General features: G+C 35.7%; 1 protein-coding gene across 1 annotated transcript; it reads left to right on the top strand.

Annotated features, from left to right (window-relative positions):
• The first annotated feature begins 336 nt into the window (after positions 1–336).
• Positions 337–4,671, top strand: LOC142539267 (F-box protein At2g32560-like). Its single transcript, XM_075644599.1, has 5 exons — positions 337–2,027; positions 2,139–2,218; positions 2,589–2,767; positions 3,519–3,593; positions 4,444–4,671. Exons 1-5 carry the CDS (start codon positions 1,365–1,367, stop codon positions 4,629–4,631), a joined length of 1,185 nt encoding a protein of 394 aa, XP_075500714.1. The 5' UTR covers positions 337–1,364; the 3' UTR covers positions 4,632–4,671.
• The last annotated feature ends 12,866 nt before the right edge of the window (positions 4,672–17,537 follow it).

Raw genomic sequence — 17,537 nt, 5'->3', positions numbered from 1 at the left:
AATCGTATCACATGTTAATTTTATGATACAGATCTCCAATTCGATATATTTCATGTCCAAAGTATTATTATTTTTTATTATGGGTGTGAATCTGGTTGAAAATCCGCGAGACCGTCTCTTAAAAAACTTATTCTTAACCTTAAAAAACTTATTCTTAAAAATAATGTTTTTATTGATCGAATCGAGTAAAACATATATCTCACGTAATTAAATCATGAAACAATTTTATATTAATTTTTGTTTTCTTTGTTGCCTCTGTATTCACGCGTGCGTGTTTGATTTTTTTTATAAGTAGATTATACATTTTTTTCCTTGGTAAATTGATTTGCAAGAAAAATAAATCATTGATTATTAATTTATTGTTCTCTCTGCGTTTCACTCCGATGTTCATGGCTTCATTTTCAATATTTGGATTCTCTGGCAGACCGAACTTCACTCCAATTCGCTGTATGCAGATAGGGGAAGGCCATACTTTACTCTGAGAGGAGCATAACATCCTGGAAAATACTGACCAAATATTCATAACTCACTCACAAAACAACAATTTTGTGTTCTCATCTGCAATTTCTTGCAGTCAATAATTCAAGAAATATAGAAAGAGCGGCGCCAAGGGAGACCGAGGTGTTCCTGTGGGTGGAGGGAAGAACTCCATTTTTGCACACTCCTTCTACCCACAAGTGATTTTCTTGTTTATGATTGCAAGAAGTTTTTTTAATTTTTATATACGTGGTAAAAATTCGACTTTCTCGTTCTACCCTTGTTATTTCCGTAACCGCGACCTTGATTTTGTCGCCCATTTCGTTGATTTTAATGAATTTGTGATAAAGGGAAGCTTCTTTGTTTCCAGGCCCAGCTAATTCTTGAGTTTTTATGAGGAGTTGAACGTCAGAACCTCACCTGAGATCTGTCGGCATTAAATTTGAATTTTATTTTAATTTTATCAGGCAAATGCAGTTTTTTTCCACAGTGATTTTTTTTTTTCATTCGACGTTTTTGTACGCCATAAAGTCAAGATTTTGGTTTTTTGCTTCTAACAAAGTTAATTCTTGATACGTGTCTACGTATAATCCTCATCAAATAATTTCCACGAGGCCCACGATTTGGGGTTGGGTGGGCTTCTTTTTAGCTAATAAACCTTCAAATTTCAATTTTTAAAGAGATTTGAGAGACCCCATTTTGCTTAATTTAATGATCGGTGAAGTTGGAGAGAAAGACAGAATTGTTATTTACTTAATATTTTATTATTAGGCTGATTGCTTTTCCATTATTGGTGCCTAACTTTTTTAATCACGCCCTTGGATTGGGTATTAGTATCTATCATCACAAATATATATTCCCAACTGGAATCTGTCCTCGCCTGTTAAATGTTTTTCTTCTTTATCACTTGTTGCTTATCCTTCATCCTCCTCAACCAATCTCTTGCCCTCAAACCGCTTCCCCCTTGGGCTTGTGATATGAGATTGCTTTCTCTCTGGTTTTGGAAAGATCTTCATTTTTCCCCCATCACCAAGTCAATAAAAAACATCCTATTCTTACTTTTCTCTTCAAGAATGTCCCTCAGGAAGAAAAATTTTCTCTTAAAAGCTGAAAATTATGAGATGAAATCAGACATGTCGGTGCTGGATTTGCCTGACCTTGTATTGGAATGCATTCTTGAAAAGCTTCCACCCGAGGGGCTTTGCAAAATGGCCTGTGTGTGTACTTATTTGAGAGAGAGATGCATGAGTGGTCATCTTTGGGAAAAACACATGAAAAATAAGTGGGCTAGAATTATTGGCCCTGCTGCATATAGGGAATGGCAGTGGCATATTGCTTCAAGAAAAGGTTCAGTCTTTTTCAATCAAGGGAAGCAGAAGGGTGGTTTAATGGGATATCTCGCTCATTTGTGGCCTCTTGCATTGATTAGATCCAGTTCAATCAATGTCACCAAGAAGAAGAATTTACCTCAAGTTGATTCTATCATGTTTTGGTATATTGCTCTCGAATCTGGCAAGTTTTGTTTTCCTGCTCAGGTCTATAACCGAGAGGTATCGAATGTTTGGACATCCTTTTCCCTTCAACTGATTCTTCAGCTCGGATGGACTTCTTGAGTACATGATGTTAGGTTGTATTGAAGTGTTTGTTTGTTTAATGTGCAGAATGGTCATGTTGGCTTTGTTTTATCTTGTTATGATGCCGAGCTTAGTTACGATCAGCAAACTGATACTTTCCAGGCCAGGTAAATTAACATGATTTATTGGATTTCAACTTGGACCCTGATATACATGTACTTTGAGGAGGGCCTGGATTGTGGTCAAGCGGCAAAAATTTAGAATTTTAGAAAAATTATGTATATATGTTAAATATTTTTGAGTTAAGGGCGATTGTCCCATTTGTCCAGGCATGTATTAGTAAAAAAAGTGGTAGCTTTACGTTTACGTGCAGAACAAGAGTCTTGGCGGAGATACCCATTCTCAGTGACTTGTACTGCACCATTACTGATGTATTTCTGGAATTTGTTATGGGTTTCATGAATCCTTTTCGGAAAATAAATTTAGGGCTCTAAATTTTTGCTGCTGATTTTTCTTTGATGATTTTTATGCCAACAGATATCCTCCCCATGGAAGGAGAGCAAGTGCATTAGAGGCTGGCGTAACATGGGATAGACTCAGAGCTCCCCCTGTTGATACATCTCCACACGAACTTCACATCTCCAAGTGCTTGAATGACTTACAACCCGGAGATCACATTGAAATCCAATGGAGAAGAAACAAAGAATTTCCATATGGTACTCTTTGACCTGTACCTTAAAAAAAACAACATTGTTTCTGTACTTCTGTTTGTTTTAAAATGTTTTTTTCCTTATAAACTCGCTGGGATGCATTCTCAAAGAAATCAACAAAGTTTTCCTTTGTAAGGTCTATTGAATTGGTGTAAGCAATCTTTTGTGTTCTTGATATGAAATGGTTGGTGGTGGCATTAGAGTTGTCTTGTATTGATGGAATCTTGCTAAGAAACTTCTCAAAAGAATAACTGCCGTATACACCAAGATTATCTTTATGATCCCACATTGACTACGATAGAAAGTAAGGTGCGACTAGCAAGGCAGAGAGACACTTCACGGATTAAATATTCGGGTCTAGCTTTTCTCTTTGACTTATGATATAACTATTACTCTCCTTGATATCTTATTTTATATGATCTCAAAAGAGATTTTAGTTTCCTGATCAAGAAGTGCATGCTTATTAAATTGTTTTTATCGATTTCCTTGTGACAAATCTTCCATGCCATACTTTTTCCAATTAAACTTCTGGTGTGCCATTAACATTGTTTTGGCTTTTGAGTGCGAAATGTGTTTTTTCGTGATGCATTTTTTCCCCTGAAAATGGATGGTTGCCATCCCTTCATCCTTGTCGGTCACGAAGCTTGGTCAACTAAAGAAACTACTTTTATATTCTGAAAAGTAACTAAATTTTATAGGCTCTCCCTCGATCAAATCTTTTTGAAACATTGTGCTAACTCACTAATCACTTGTACAGGTTGGTGGTATGGTGTCGTAGGGCATTTGGAAACATGTGACCGGAATGCTAATCACTGCCAATGTCAGAATAGCAGTGAGTTTTTTGAATTTCATGCTGTTCAATGGATATTTTATGTTGAAAGTTGTAGATATGATCGAAATTGGACTTATTGAACCAGATAAAAACGATTATTACAATTTGGGGACCTTGACTGCTTTTTGGTGAGACATGTACAACTTCTTAGAAAGTGGTCATAATTTTATCATCATAATGTTTACTTCTAGTCATGGTACGCCGTTTCTTGATTCTATTTTGCTTCATATGTGTCTCCCATGATATATTAATGGGCCCTGAGGAAAGTCCTCAACAAATGTCGTAATCTCTACAGGCATAGCCATTAGTGCTATCTCAGTGGAATATTTGTAGCCAGCCAATCTGAAAAAGACTTGATTTTTTATTCTTTTCCCTTGCTTGGCATTTGGTTGTGGGAATTGAATGATTCTTCTTCTTGTACTGTGGATAATGCATTCACGTGTATCCTTTCTGAACACGTCCATTTGCTAGCCATCACTTCCTTGTTTGCCACGACCTAATTCACCCGTACTCTCCCTTTTTCTGCTTTTTTCCAGGTTCCTTTTTGTTTCCATACATACTGTTCGTCAGTATTATTGTCTTTTTCAGAATCTATCTTACGGGCATTTTCACTGTAGTCACCTGAGTCGAGCTCTTAAATTCTTGAATATATTCTGTTGTCCTTGTGTAAGATAATACTTATTTATTGTGGTTGGTCATGACCCTATGATCAAAACCCATCAACCGGTATCAGGATATAATTGTGTGTCTGTGTAGATATACACATTACGCTCATATTAGATGGTTTCACCGTGCAATGGCAATGCTAGTTGTGGCTTGAGATTTTCTTACTCCCAACCATTTGATTCAGACACACTGGTGCTGGAGTTCAACCAGTACACTCGAGGCTCGCGTTGGAGACAAACAGCTCTGAGTAGGAAAGATCATAGGGAAGCGGGAAATGAGGCAGATGGATTTTACGGTGGAATTCGGAAACTTTGTACCAATGAAGAGATTTCCGTGTGGAGAAAGCTCTGGCCTGCTGAAGTATTGGAATAGATTGCATGTATGATTCTTATCTTCGTCCACCGCACTACCTGCTACACTGTCTAAATATTTGCCAGGAGTTTCAAACAGTCTAAATATTTGCCAGGAGTTTCAAACAATTCTTGATCTCAAGAGGGCCAAGCACTAATTGACTCATTTTCCCACTCCCATCTCTTTTATAGGAAATATTTTGATTGATAGTAATTTTGTAAATTATTTACTGAATTGTATTCTAAGGAGGTATGTATAAAGAAAGATGTGAAAGAAAGAAACTGTAATCTTGGGAAATTTAAGTGCCAATTAATGTGTCCAAATTTAAAAAAACCAAGCTTTCTACTCTTTTTGTGTTCAATTTTCTACGGTCTTGATCTTTCTATATTATTATTTTCTCGAAGAGTAAGAACATCGCATTCAATCGTAAGCAAATTTTCACTTGATCTGATCTTGAATCTGTGAAGCATAAATTTCTCTGTGTTATTGGTAGGTGTAGAGTGGACAAATAGGGATGACAGTATGTTTGAATATAACGGGTATATGAGTATTGCTTAGCTAACGGGTCTTATATGATCCTACTCATTATCCAATATGTACATGATCTTGAGAAAATTATATTTTTGGTCGCGTATTTTTTTATTTTTAGTTATGTTTACGGGGAATTTGTATTTTTATTCCGATAACTTATATTTTTTGTCTTTTTAATTTATATGTTTTTTTATATTTTTTGTCGATGTTTACTAAAAAAACATGATGAAAAATGAAAAAAAAAGTTCAAGATACAAGACTAAAAAAATAATCATAACATTATCAAAAATGAAAAAATACAAATTATAGAACTAAAAATATAAATACATGATTAACATGATTGAAGTTTTAAAAAAAGTGTAATTACAAAAAGGTCATCCATTCTCAAACTTAATATAGATGCAGCCGTGAATGATGATCGGAATCAATATAACGTTGGTGGAGTAGTTCGAGACACTCAAGACCGGCTACTTTTGTCATTCGAAAAACAAATTAATCAACCAATTTTTGTAGCTCATGGTCAACTCCTGGCAATCCGAGAAGGCATTGAACTCTTTTATGAGAAATATTTTCAAGATGCTCAAGTTGCATCAGATTCTTTTTTTGCGGTGCAGGCAGTCACCGACAAACATGAATATCTTAGCTATATTGGATTCTACACGACAGAAACAATAAAGAACATGAAAACACCTATGATTTCTGAGATTATTCATAACATTATCAAAAATGAAAAAATACAAATTATATAACTAAAAATATAAATACATTATTAACATGATTGAAGTTTTTTAAAAAATGTAATTACAAAAAGGTCATCCACTCTTGTTTGATCTTCAAGATGTTGTATTTATAGGCCTGAACAATGATGTATACATTAAATACAAGAATATGACCCTTTGAAAATTTCATGTACTGTTTCTGAAATTTTAACGGTCAAATTCGTCTTGGTGGACATTTTCCCGAGCTTAAACTAGTCATTTAGTGGTTGGTCAACGGTTCAAACTGGTCAACAGTTGAACTGGTCAGCGGTTGAAAACAGTTCAGTGTTTGAAACTGGTCAACGGTTCAATCTGGTCAGCATCTCAATCGCAGCTCAACTGGTGTGTTGTGCAGAACCAGTAGTTCATCGTCATTTATCAGCATCTTAAGCTTGGATTCAGACTTTTTGTGAGACCCCGTGATTTGATTAACGTTAATTATGTCGATTATGGAAATAGATCTGAAAATATTGCATTAAAGTGTTGATGGCAATTGTGTAAATTAATAGAAAAATACTCAATTAAATTTGATGGCACTTGTGTAAATAAAGTGAAAAATACTTGATTTAATTTTTAAGGGCAATAGTGTATTAATACAAAGATGGGAATATCATGATATGTTACCACATGTACGTGACTTTTGTTGATTGGAGAATGAATCCAACTTGTTCCTCACCACACATATAAGTGGTTGTTCACCTGCATGAGCAATATACGTGTAAAAGCCAACAAAGAAGAGACAAGGCGGTGAGATAATCTCAATTACAGGAGTGAAACGAAAGCAAAGAAGACCGAGCGAAAGCAGGGAGAAGCCGACCAAGGAATTTCGTTAAAAATCAAAATTTGAAGTACTAGTTGAGAAATCACAGTTGTTGAGTTACTACAAATTGTCTGAGAAGGGTGAGTTATCTTCGTTTATTTTAGGATTGGAGAAGTTTTTGATTATATATATATACACTCATGTCAATTAATGAAGAGATTAGCTAAATAGTTTTAATTAACAGTTTCTTGTATTTTCTACTATCACATGTTGATTTGCGAGAAGGAAAACTAAATATTAAAAAATGATAATTAGCAATAATTGCTTCAATTTAGTTTAACAAATTGAAGAATCATAGGAAATAAATCGGTAGACATATTTGGATTATCGAATGAGAAACTGAAATAGAAATAAATATATGGACTTGTGTAGATTCCATTCAACATTGAAGATATCAAGTTTGGATAATAAAAAATAAGGTATGTTGCGACCGGGTAACATACGACAAGTATCTGTATTATATGATATATGTCGGTTTGATTGGATTGATTTGAAATGAGATTATGTGTCTATATGCCTTATTTGTTGATTGATGTGGCATACATGACATTGAGATTGAGATATCGATGTATAAAATAAATGTTTTGTTAACACACATCGTTTGATGCATACATCGATACATGACATGCACGTTGAGCTATGATCCTTGGATACCTTGATATGATTTGATTGGATTCTGAGGTTTGTGAACACAATTGCTATGTTGGTATTATATGACCCGTAAAGCATAGACATTTGTTGCCCCGATGATTGGATATGAGATTTGGGATTTGATGGCGCTTTGTCGACGCTATCATACGAGTATCCCTTATTGAGGCCGGTGTGCCAGCTCGAGCATTGATTTGGTAGCGATTCGTTTGATTCTGACATGTGCTTAGTGGATGTGCATTTGACCTGATACCTCCACGACATACATGCATTGCATACCATATATCATTGTTTAGATATCTGTGGTACATATGATTGGTTGTTCCATACGGAGCTTTGCTCACCCCCAAGGGGGGCTGTTGTTGTCTTTGTGTGTGGACAATGGCAGGTACTCCAGGATATCAGGAGACCGGAGAGGGTACTTCTGGAGGGAGCCACAGTTTGGGCTGAGGTTTTATGTTTATGTCTTGTTCCCAGTATATATGTATATGTATTTATATACCGGGGCATGTCCCGAGGATATGAGTTGTTTGTATATTATTGGTTATGATTTCGTGTGGGCATGTTTATGATGTGAGATTAAATACTATTTTTAGTATTTAAATTATAGAAGAAATATTTCGGGCTCATTGTAAAGAAATTTTAAACTCGTTTTCCGCTGTAATTAGTTAACCCTAATCAGATTGCATTGTAATAACGATTAGGAGCTAAGGGCCCCACACAGTATGGTATCAGAGCATAGCTGGGAATGCTCGATTGAGTCTTGTGTACACTTGAATAGGCACAAATGAATTGTGCGTATGTGTTTGATTTATTTGTATTACTTACTCCTACTTGATTTGATTCGAGTAATTATCTGACGAGATTGATGATATGAGATGATGAGATTATGAAATTGTTATTGATTTGTGTTATTCATCTTTTGATTTGTAGATGGATCCCACAAATAAAACTGCGAGTAGCAGTACTGAGAGAATAGTTGGGCAATTTGAAGGATTGTCCATGGATGTGGTGATGGCTCGATTCCAGGATCTAAAACCACCGAGGTTCTTTGGCACTGAGAGTGCTGAAAGAGCTGAAGCCTGGTTGAAGGATATTGAGCATCTGTTTAATATTGTTGAGTTTTCCAAGGCTCGGAGACTGAAACTTGCTCTTTATCAATTGAAAGACCGAGCTAAATCTTGGTGGGAAGCCGCTGAGATTGGACTGAAAGAGGCCGAGATTGAAGTCACCTGGGATGTCTTCAAGGCCCAGTTTTTGGAGCAGTACTTCCCTCCTTCCTATTATACTGCTCAAGAGAATGAATTTAATAATCTGCAGCAGGGAACGATGTCTGTTGCGGAGTATGCTTCAAAATTTTCTACTCTGTTGAAGTATGCACCTCACGTAGCTGGGAATGCGAGGGCAAAATATAAAAGGTTTGTAAATGAATTACATCCTGCTTTATATACTTATGTTGTTTCTGGATTGCCTACAAGCTACGCAGAGGCAGTGGAACGAGCCAAGGCAGCCGAGGCTGGACTTAGGAGAGGAGGTCCACAGTATACTCCTCCACCTCCGGTGTTAGCTCAGCAGCCTACTTTGCGGCCGAGGGGTAAGAAGTTCAAGAAGACTGGCTCTGTTTCTTCGTCTTCTTCGAGTTCGAGTGGATCACAGCGAGGGAGTCCTGTGATTGCTCCCTACTGTAGTCATTGTGGAGGTAAACATACTATCGAGCAGTGTCTTGGTATGTTTGGTACTTGTTATCAGTGTGGGCAGGAAGGCCATTTCTCTCGAGTACGTCCGAACAGGAGTACAACTTCTGCTCAACCCCAGCCAGGATTTAGAGGTGGCCCTAGTACTATGATGAGACCTGCTGTTCCTGTTCCATCTTTTCAGCAGTCGAGTGTCCCACGATATCGAGGACCGGGTGTTCAGAGTGCCCAAGTTCCTCCTCAAGTGAGAGTGTATGCCATGACTGAGGATCAGGCGAGAGAAGCTCTTGGAGGCGTAATTGCAGGTATTTGCACGCTTTGCGATTATCCTGCACGTGTTTTATTTGATACAGGAGCATCTCATTCATTCATATCTCATGCATTTGTTGCATCTCACGATATTGAGTGTACCCCGTTGTATGATACCCTATCGATAGCCACGCCAGCATGAAAGATTATTTTGTCTGAGCAAGTTGTGCATAATTGTGTATTAATATATGAGGATAATGTGATGTTCTTGAATTTGATTGTCCTCCCAATGCACGACTTTGATTGTATTGTTGGCATGGATATCTTGACGACAAATCGAGCTACTGTTGATTGTTGTCATGGAGTGGTTCGATTTCGACCGATTGATGGACCCGAGTGGAATTTTTATGGCAAGGGTTCCCAAGCCAAAATTCCATTGGTATCTTCCTTGGAAATGTCCCGATTGTTGACTACCGGAGATGAGGGTTATCTTATCTACGATATTGATATTTCGAAGAAGGAGTCTTCTTTATCTGAGATTCCTGTTGCGAAAGAATTCCCAGATGTATTTCCCGATGAGATTCCTGATTTTCCTCCTCATCGAGAAGTTGAGTTTGGTATTGATCTTATGCCGGGGACTGCTCCCATATCTAAAGATCCCTATCGCATGGCAGCTCTGGAATTGAAAGAATTGAAAGAACAATTACAGGATCTTCTCGATAAGGGATATATTCGACATAGTGTATCACCTTGGGGAGCTCCAGTTTTATTTGTTCGAAAGAAAGATGGTACTATGCGAATGTGTATCGACTATAGGCAACTGAATCGGGCTACTGTGAAAAACAAGCACCCACTTCCCCGTATTGATGACTTATTTGATCAGCTTCAAGGTACTTCTGTATACTCGAAGATTGATCTTCGTTCTGGGTATCATCAAGTACGAGTTTGAGACGAAGATGTGCACAAAACTGCTTTTCGTACGAGGTATGGCCACTATGAATTCTTGGTTATGCCTTTTGGTCTGACGAATGCTCCTGCTATTTTTATGGACTTAATGAATCGTGTCTTTCGAGATTATCTTGACAGATTCGTTATCGTCTTTATTGATGATATTATGGTATATTTGAAAAAGGAGCATGCTGAACATTTGATACTGATACTTCAAACTCTTCGTACTAGTCATTTGTATGCTAAATTGTCCAAATGTGAATTCTTGATGGACAAGGTAGTATTTTTGGGCCACGTCATTTCGAGACATGGCATATCTGTTGATCCTACGAAGGTCGAAGCTGTATTGAATTGGCCGAAACCTATGAATGTTCCTGAGATCCGTAGCTTCATGGGTTTAGCGGGATATTATCGACGTTTTATTGAGGGATTTTCGAAAATAGCTAAACCTATTACTCAACTGACACAGAAGAATCAGCGATTCATTTGGTCAGATGAATGTGAAGATAGTTTTCTTGAATTGAAGATGAGATTGATCACAACACCTGTGCTTACTATTCTCTCAGGTACCGGAGGATTTGTGGTATGTACAGATGCGTTTAGTAAAGGTTTGGACTGTGTTCTGATGCAACATGACAAAGTGGTTGCTTATGCGTCTCATCAATTGAAATCTCATGAAACACGTTATCCTGTTCATGATCTCGAATTGGCTGCCATTGTATTTGCTTTGAAGATCTGGCGCCATTATTTGTACGGAGAAAAGTTTGTTATCTATTCGGACCATAAGATTCTGAAATATCTCTTTTCTCAATCTGATTTGAATATGAGGCAACGCAGGTGGATGGATCTCTTGAAGGACTTTGATTGTGAGATTCAATATCACCATGGATCGGTGAATGTTACTGCGGATGCCCTTAGTCGGAAAGTTCATGATTCTGTTTTAGCATCTATTTGTGTCGCCAAGGTACATGAAGATATATGTACTTCTGGTTGGACTTTTCACTCGAATTGGAATTCTATCACTGTCTCAACATTGCAAATTGAGCCGAACTTGATATCAAAAATACGAAAGGCCCAACGAAGCGATGCTCAGATTCAAAAGTCGAAAGAACTTGTATCTGCTGGACATCAGTCTGGATTCCAAATTTCTTCTGATGGTTCTTTACGACTTAATGGTCGGCTGGTAGTTCCTGATGATTCTGATTTGAAAACTGCCCTTCTTCGAGAAGCACATTGTAGCAAATACAGTATTCACCCTGGAGGCCGAAAGATGTATTTGACATTGAGACCTTAATTCTGGTGGAAACGTATGAAGAAGGACATTGCTGAGTTTATTTCGAAATGTCTTGTCTGCCAGCAAGTAAAAGCCGAGAGAATGAAACCTGGAGGATTACTCCATAGTCTTGAAATCCCGAAATGGAATTGGGAACATATTGCTATGGATTTCGTGACTCATTTATCTCGTTCACCCAAGGGTTGTGATGCTATTTGGGTCATTATTGATCGACTTTCGAAATCTGCACATTTTATTCCGTATGAGCGGACTTACCCTTATAAGAGAATGACCCGTTTATACATTGAGAATGTTGTGAGACTGCATGGTGTGCCAGTCTCAATTGTATCAGATCGTGATCCCAGGTTTGCTTCTAAATTCTGGGGTAGTTTTCAAGAAGCGATGGGTACGCGTTTGGCTATGAGTACTGCTTATCATCCTCAAACTGATGGCCAGACCGAGCGTACGATTCAAACGTTGGAGGATATGTTGCGTGCTGTTGTGATGGATTTCAGAATGGGATGGCAAGATGCCTTACCATTGGTTGAATTTTCTTATAATAATAGCTTTCAGACGAGTATCGGTATGGCACCGTTTGAAGCTCTGTATGGGAGACGATGTAGATCACCATTATTCTGGGATGAAATTGGTGAAAGACAATTGACTGGACCTGAAATGATACAGGAAATGAACGTTAAGGTTCAGTTGATTGGGCAGCGGATGAAAGCTGCTCAGGATCGTCAAACGAGTTATGCGAACAAACGAAGATGACCCTTGGAATTCCAGAAAGGTGACAGAGTGTTTTTGAAAATATCTCCCTTTAGAGGCACTGTTCGATTCGGCATGCGAGAGAAATTATCTCCTCGTTATGTTGGTCCATACGAGATTCTGGATCGAGTTGGTGATCTTTCGTATCGATTGGCATTGCCACCAGCTCTATCTGCTATTCACGATGTGTTTCATGTTTCTATGCTGAGGAAATATGAACCAGATCCATCACATGTACTTGCACCTGACGAGGTTGAACTTGATCCTTCTCTTTCCTATGTCGAACAACTTGTTCGTATAATGGATCGAAAGGAAAAGATATTGCGTAACAAATCGATCCCTTTGGTTCGAGTACAATGGACACGGCATGGTGTGGAAGAATCGACGTGGGAGTTGGAAAGCAAAATGCGAGATTCATATCCGCATTTATTTGATGCTAGTCCATCTGTTCCATTGTATTCGATGTATTCTGATCCGTTTACTGATTTTAGTTTTGATATGTACTATAACTGGTAACATATATATGTTTGCCAATGTTATGTATATAGAGATATTTGAGATTTCGAGGACGAAATCTTTTAAGTTGGGGAGAAATGTGAGACCCCGTGATTTGATTAACGTTAATTATGTCGATTATGGAAATAGATCTGAAAATATTGCATTAAAGTGTTGATGGCAATTGTGTAAATTAATAGAAAAATACACAATTAAATTTGATGGCACTTGTGTAAATAAAGTGAAAAATACTTGATTTAATTTTTAAAGGCAATAGTGTAATTAATACAAAGATGAGAATATCATGATATGTTACCACATGTACGTGACTTTTGTTGATTGGAGAATGAATCCAACTTGTTCCTCACCACACATATAAGTGGTTGTTCACCTGCATGAGCAATATACGTGTAAAAGCCAACAAAGAAGAGACAAGGCGGTGAGATAATCTCAATTACAGGAGTGAAACGAAAGCAAAGAAGACCGAGCGAAAGCAGGGAGAAGCCGACCAAGGAATTTCGTTAAAAATCAAAATTTGAAGTACTAGTTGAGAAATCACAGTTGTTGAGTTACTACAAATTTTCTGAGAAGGGTGAGTTATCTTCGTTTATTTTAGGATTGGAGAAGTTTTTTATTTGAATAGGTAGTGTATATATATATATACACACACCCATGTCAATTAATGAAGAGATTAGCTAAATAGTTTTAATTAACAGTTTCTTGTATTTTCTACTATCACATGTTGATTTGCGAGAAGGAGAACTAAATATTAAAAAATGATAATTAGCAATAATTGCTTCAATTTAGTTTAACAAATTGAAGAATCATAGGAAATAAATCGGTAGACATATTTGGATTATCGAATGAGAAACTGAAATAGAAATAAATATATGGACTTGTGTAGATTTCATTCAACATTGAAGATATCAAGTTTGGATAATCAAAAATAAGGTATGTTGCGACCGGGTAACATACGACAAGTATCTGTATTATATGATATATGTCGGTTTGATTGGATTGATTTGAAATGAGATTATGTGTCTATATGCCTTATTTGTTGATTGATGTGGCATACATAACATTGAGATTGAGATATCGATGTATAAAATAAATGTTTTGTTAACACACATCGTTTGATGCATACATCGATACATGACATGCACGTTGAGCTATGATTCTTGGATACCTTGATATGATTTGATTGGATTCTGGGGTTTGTGAACACAATTGCTATGTTGGTATTATATGACCCGTAAAGCATAGACATTTGTTGCCCCGATGATTGGATATGAGATTTGGGATTTGATGGCGCTTTGTCGACGCTATCATACGAGTATCCCTTATTGAGGCCGGTGTGCCAGCTCGAGCATTGATTTGGTAGCGATTCGTTTGATTCTGACATGTGCTTAGTGGATGTGCATTTGACCTGATACCTCCACGACATACATGCATTGCATACCATATATCATTGTTTAGATATCTGTGGTATATATGATTGGTTGTTCCATACGGAGCTTTGCTCACCCCCAAGGGGGGCTGTTGTTGTCTTTGTGTGTGGAAAATGGCAGGTACTCCAGGATATCAGGAGACCGGAGAGGGTACTTCTGGAGGGAGCCACAGTTTGGGCTGAGGTTTTATGTTTATGTCTTGTTCCCAGTATATATGTATATGTATTTATATACCGGGGCATGTCCCGAGGATATGAGTTGTTTGTATATTATTGGTTATGATTTCGTGTGGGCATGTTTATGATGTGAGATTAAATACTATTTTTAGTATTTAAATTATAGAAGAAATATTTCGGGCTCATTGTAAAGAAATTTTAAACTCGTTTTCCGCTGTAATTAGTTAACCCTAATCAGATTGCATTGTAATAACGATTAGGAGCTAAGGGCCCCACACAGTATGGTATCAGAGCATAGCTGGGAATGCTCGATTGAGTCTTGTGTACACTTGAATAGGCACAAATGAATTGTGCGTATGTGTTTGATTTATTTGTATTACTTACTCCTACTTGATTTGATTCGAGTAAATATCTGACGAGATTGATGATATGAGATTGAACAGATCAATAAGAAGATTTTTGAATTAATCAACCAAAAGATTATAAGATTTAAGAATTCTTATATATTGAATTGTTAGATTTGGTATCAGGATAAGTTATTCAAATTGGGACCGAATCTCTATATTTCTGGAATGAAAAGGTGATTATAAATGTAGGTATACGACTTGTAACCTGATGTTTACGAAAATATTTACTAAGAATAATAATTTCTTGAATATACAATCACTAAAAATGGTGATTAATAATCATATACCTCAAATCAACTATTAAATCATTGATTCTGAAAATAATGTGTCATATTTTGAGGATGTGATATGTTTCCCGCATAAAATGATATAGACATTATGTCAATTAGTTAATGTTGATATTGGCTTGAGCCAAAGTTTTTGTAAAAAAATATTGATTATGCAAAAAAAAAAAAAAAAAAAAAAACGTCATATTGACTCTCAAGCAAGGACTGAAAATATATTGGAATTTATGCTGAAGTATCTTGAATCAATAATAATGTTATTTTTATATTGCAATATCAATTATTATTTTAATAAAGCAATGTTTTCTAACATTTAAGGGGTTGAACATAAAAGTTAAATGTAAATGAATGAGAATATTTTGTCGTTTTCCATCGGTTCTTATGAAATATAAAATGAACCCTTAAAATTTAGTTTACAAATACATTGTTTGATATAAAGTAAACCTGAAATTCAAATTTTAATTTTCAAATACATTCTTTGACTTAATGTGTTATTTATTAAGATATATTATTTAGTTATTATAAATATTCTAGTTGAACAATTTAGTTTTATCGTTTGAAACAATATAAATCGAATTGGTTTTTGAATATAAAAACAAATAACACCTTCAAACGAAAATATGGAATAACTTATATGTCAAATTATTGAGGCTGACTGTCCTGAAGAGATCATGATATATATAATAGTAAAACCAACCCTAGAAGAGATTTAGGTGTATGAAACATCTGAAATAAATTATTGGAATCCGATATCATATCGTATTTTACCTGCAAGTAAATCTAAATATGTCAGAAGCGTAGTCGACCATAAATTCAAAAGATTTTTTATCTTGAAAGTATAAAACTTCAGAAGAAATAATTTTACATGATACAATAAAATAGATCGATAAATCAAAACAATGTTATTTCGGAAAGATTAACAAACATACGTAAGAAAATGAAATTTGAACAAATTATTTGTCTCATGAAAACTATGAGATCAAAGTAATATGATTATTTGTAATTATTTTGATCTAAATATATCTTTTGTCAATATAATGAGTGTATAAAACTGGAGTTTGTAGATATTGGATATTGATATATGACAATATGACCTGACTTTAACCCAAAACTTCTCAAAAGAACCCGAAGTCGATTATGAGAAAATGTTTTCACTTGTAATGAATATGTTGACCGAACAATGATATACACAGAAAAATTCATGAATGATTTAAAGTATAAAATGAAATTAGATTCTACCTCCAAGATTATATTTTCAATAAAATGACAAAAGTCATTATGAGGATTAAAATAATCCAGACACATGTGATTCAATCACATTAATAGATATTCCTGAAGATTTTATTAAAACTGCCAAGTAATTAAAACACAAACTTAAGAAGAAAGACTTGAAAAATATGAAATTTTCTTTTGAGCTATGAATTCGATATTTCACGAAAGAATATATGTTAATTGTTCATCCACAACAATTAAAATACTTTTATACGAATGTGTTACATCCATTGATGTTTGTTTGATAATGCTCAAATGATCTTTGGTTCTGAAGCATCATATATAAGCATCAATTCAAGATAATGTCACCGATCTTTTCATAAGAATATTATTGATATTAAATTTTGAAAAAGTAGCACAAAAGATCGAGCAATGACGTAAAGATTTCAAGCGATACTTGCAACTGGCGGAGTAATTCAGACTGCACTCGTTACAACTTTTTTATGAATTTTTCCAAGCGATTTTTCATTACATGGTTTTAATGAGGCGGTTAGCAAGAAGTAAGAGATGTCGTACTATTTTTCCTTCGTTGGGTTTTTGTCTCATTGGATTTTTTCTAGTAAAATTTTAATGAGGCGTATTCATCGTTAAGAAAACATACAAGGAGAAGTATCTATTGTTGTATATTTTTTTCTTCGTTCAAGTTTTTCTACTAGGTTTTATTGTCAAGGTTTTAACAAGACAACACCCGACTCTTCATGAAGTTTTCAAGCAACTATCTTGCCAAACGAAAGATTCAACGAAGTAATTGTTGTATATATAATCTTCTAAGGAGGGGTGTTATAATATGATTGCGAATGTAGATGATTATGTAGTTATATTTTCTATTAAGATTGATATCTCAATCTTTCTATCTACATATTTGTATTATATCATATAAATATGGATTCTCAGTTATGAATAATATAGTTCGGAGTCATAATCCGAACTCGCGTTTCTTTCATTTCATCTATTTTCTTATTAAATTTATAGCATATACATGTTTTAAATTTGGAGACAATTATTTTTGCCATTATTTTTTAAACGATAATATTTTTCCGATAATTAAATTTGTATAGGAGACTAATTTAAAATATGGGCCTATGCTGGACCCAGGCCCAGCCCAGTAATTGTGACTATATATATTTGCCAGTTCGAGTTATACTTCTGCTTAATT

This window comes from Primulina tabacum, chromosome 3 (genome assembly GCF_025594145.1).
Source record: "Primulina tabacum isolate GXHZ01 chromosome 3, ASM2559414v2, whole genome shotgun sequence".
NCBI classification, from domain to species: Eukaryota; Viridiplantae; Streptophyta; class Magnoliopsida; order Lamiales; family Gesneriaceae; genus Primulina; species Primulina tabacum.
The sequence above is the reverse complement of the archived record's forward strand: the minus strand, read 5'-3'. Positions and strand labels throughout refer to the sequence as shown.

What these genes read in the sequence shown, in the direction of transcription:
- LOC142539267 (XM_075644599.1), top strand. Translation starts at nt 1,365, where the DNA reads ATGTTTTTCTTCTTTATCACTTGTTGCTTATCCTTCATCCTCCTCAAC. An exon ending in ACTGATACTTTCCAGGCCAG is followed by an intron (nt 2,219 to 2,588) that starts GTAAATTAACAT and finishes TTATGCCAACAG; the next exon opens with ATATCCTCCCCATGGAAGGA. An exon ending in AAACAAAGAATTTCCATATG is followed by an intron (nt 2,768 to 3,518) that starts GTACTCTTTGAC and finishes TCACTTGTACAG; the next exon opens with GTTGGTGGTATGGTGTCGTA.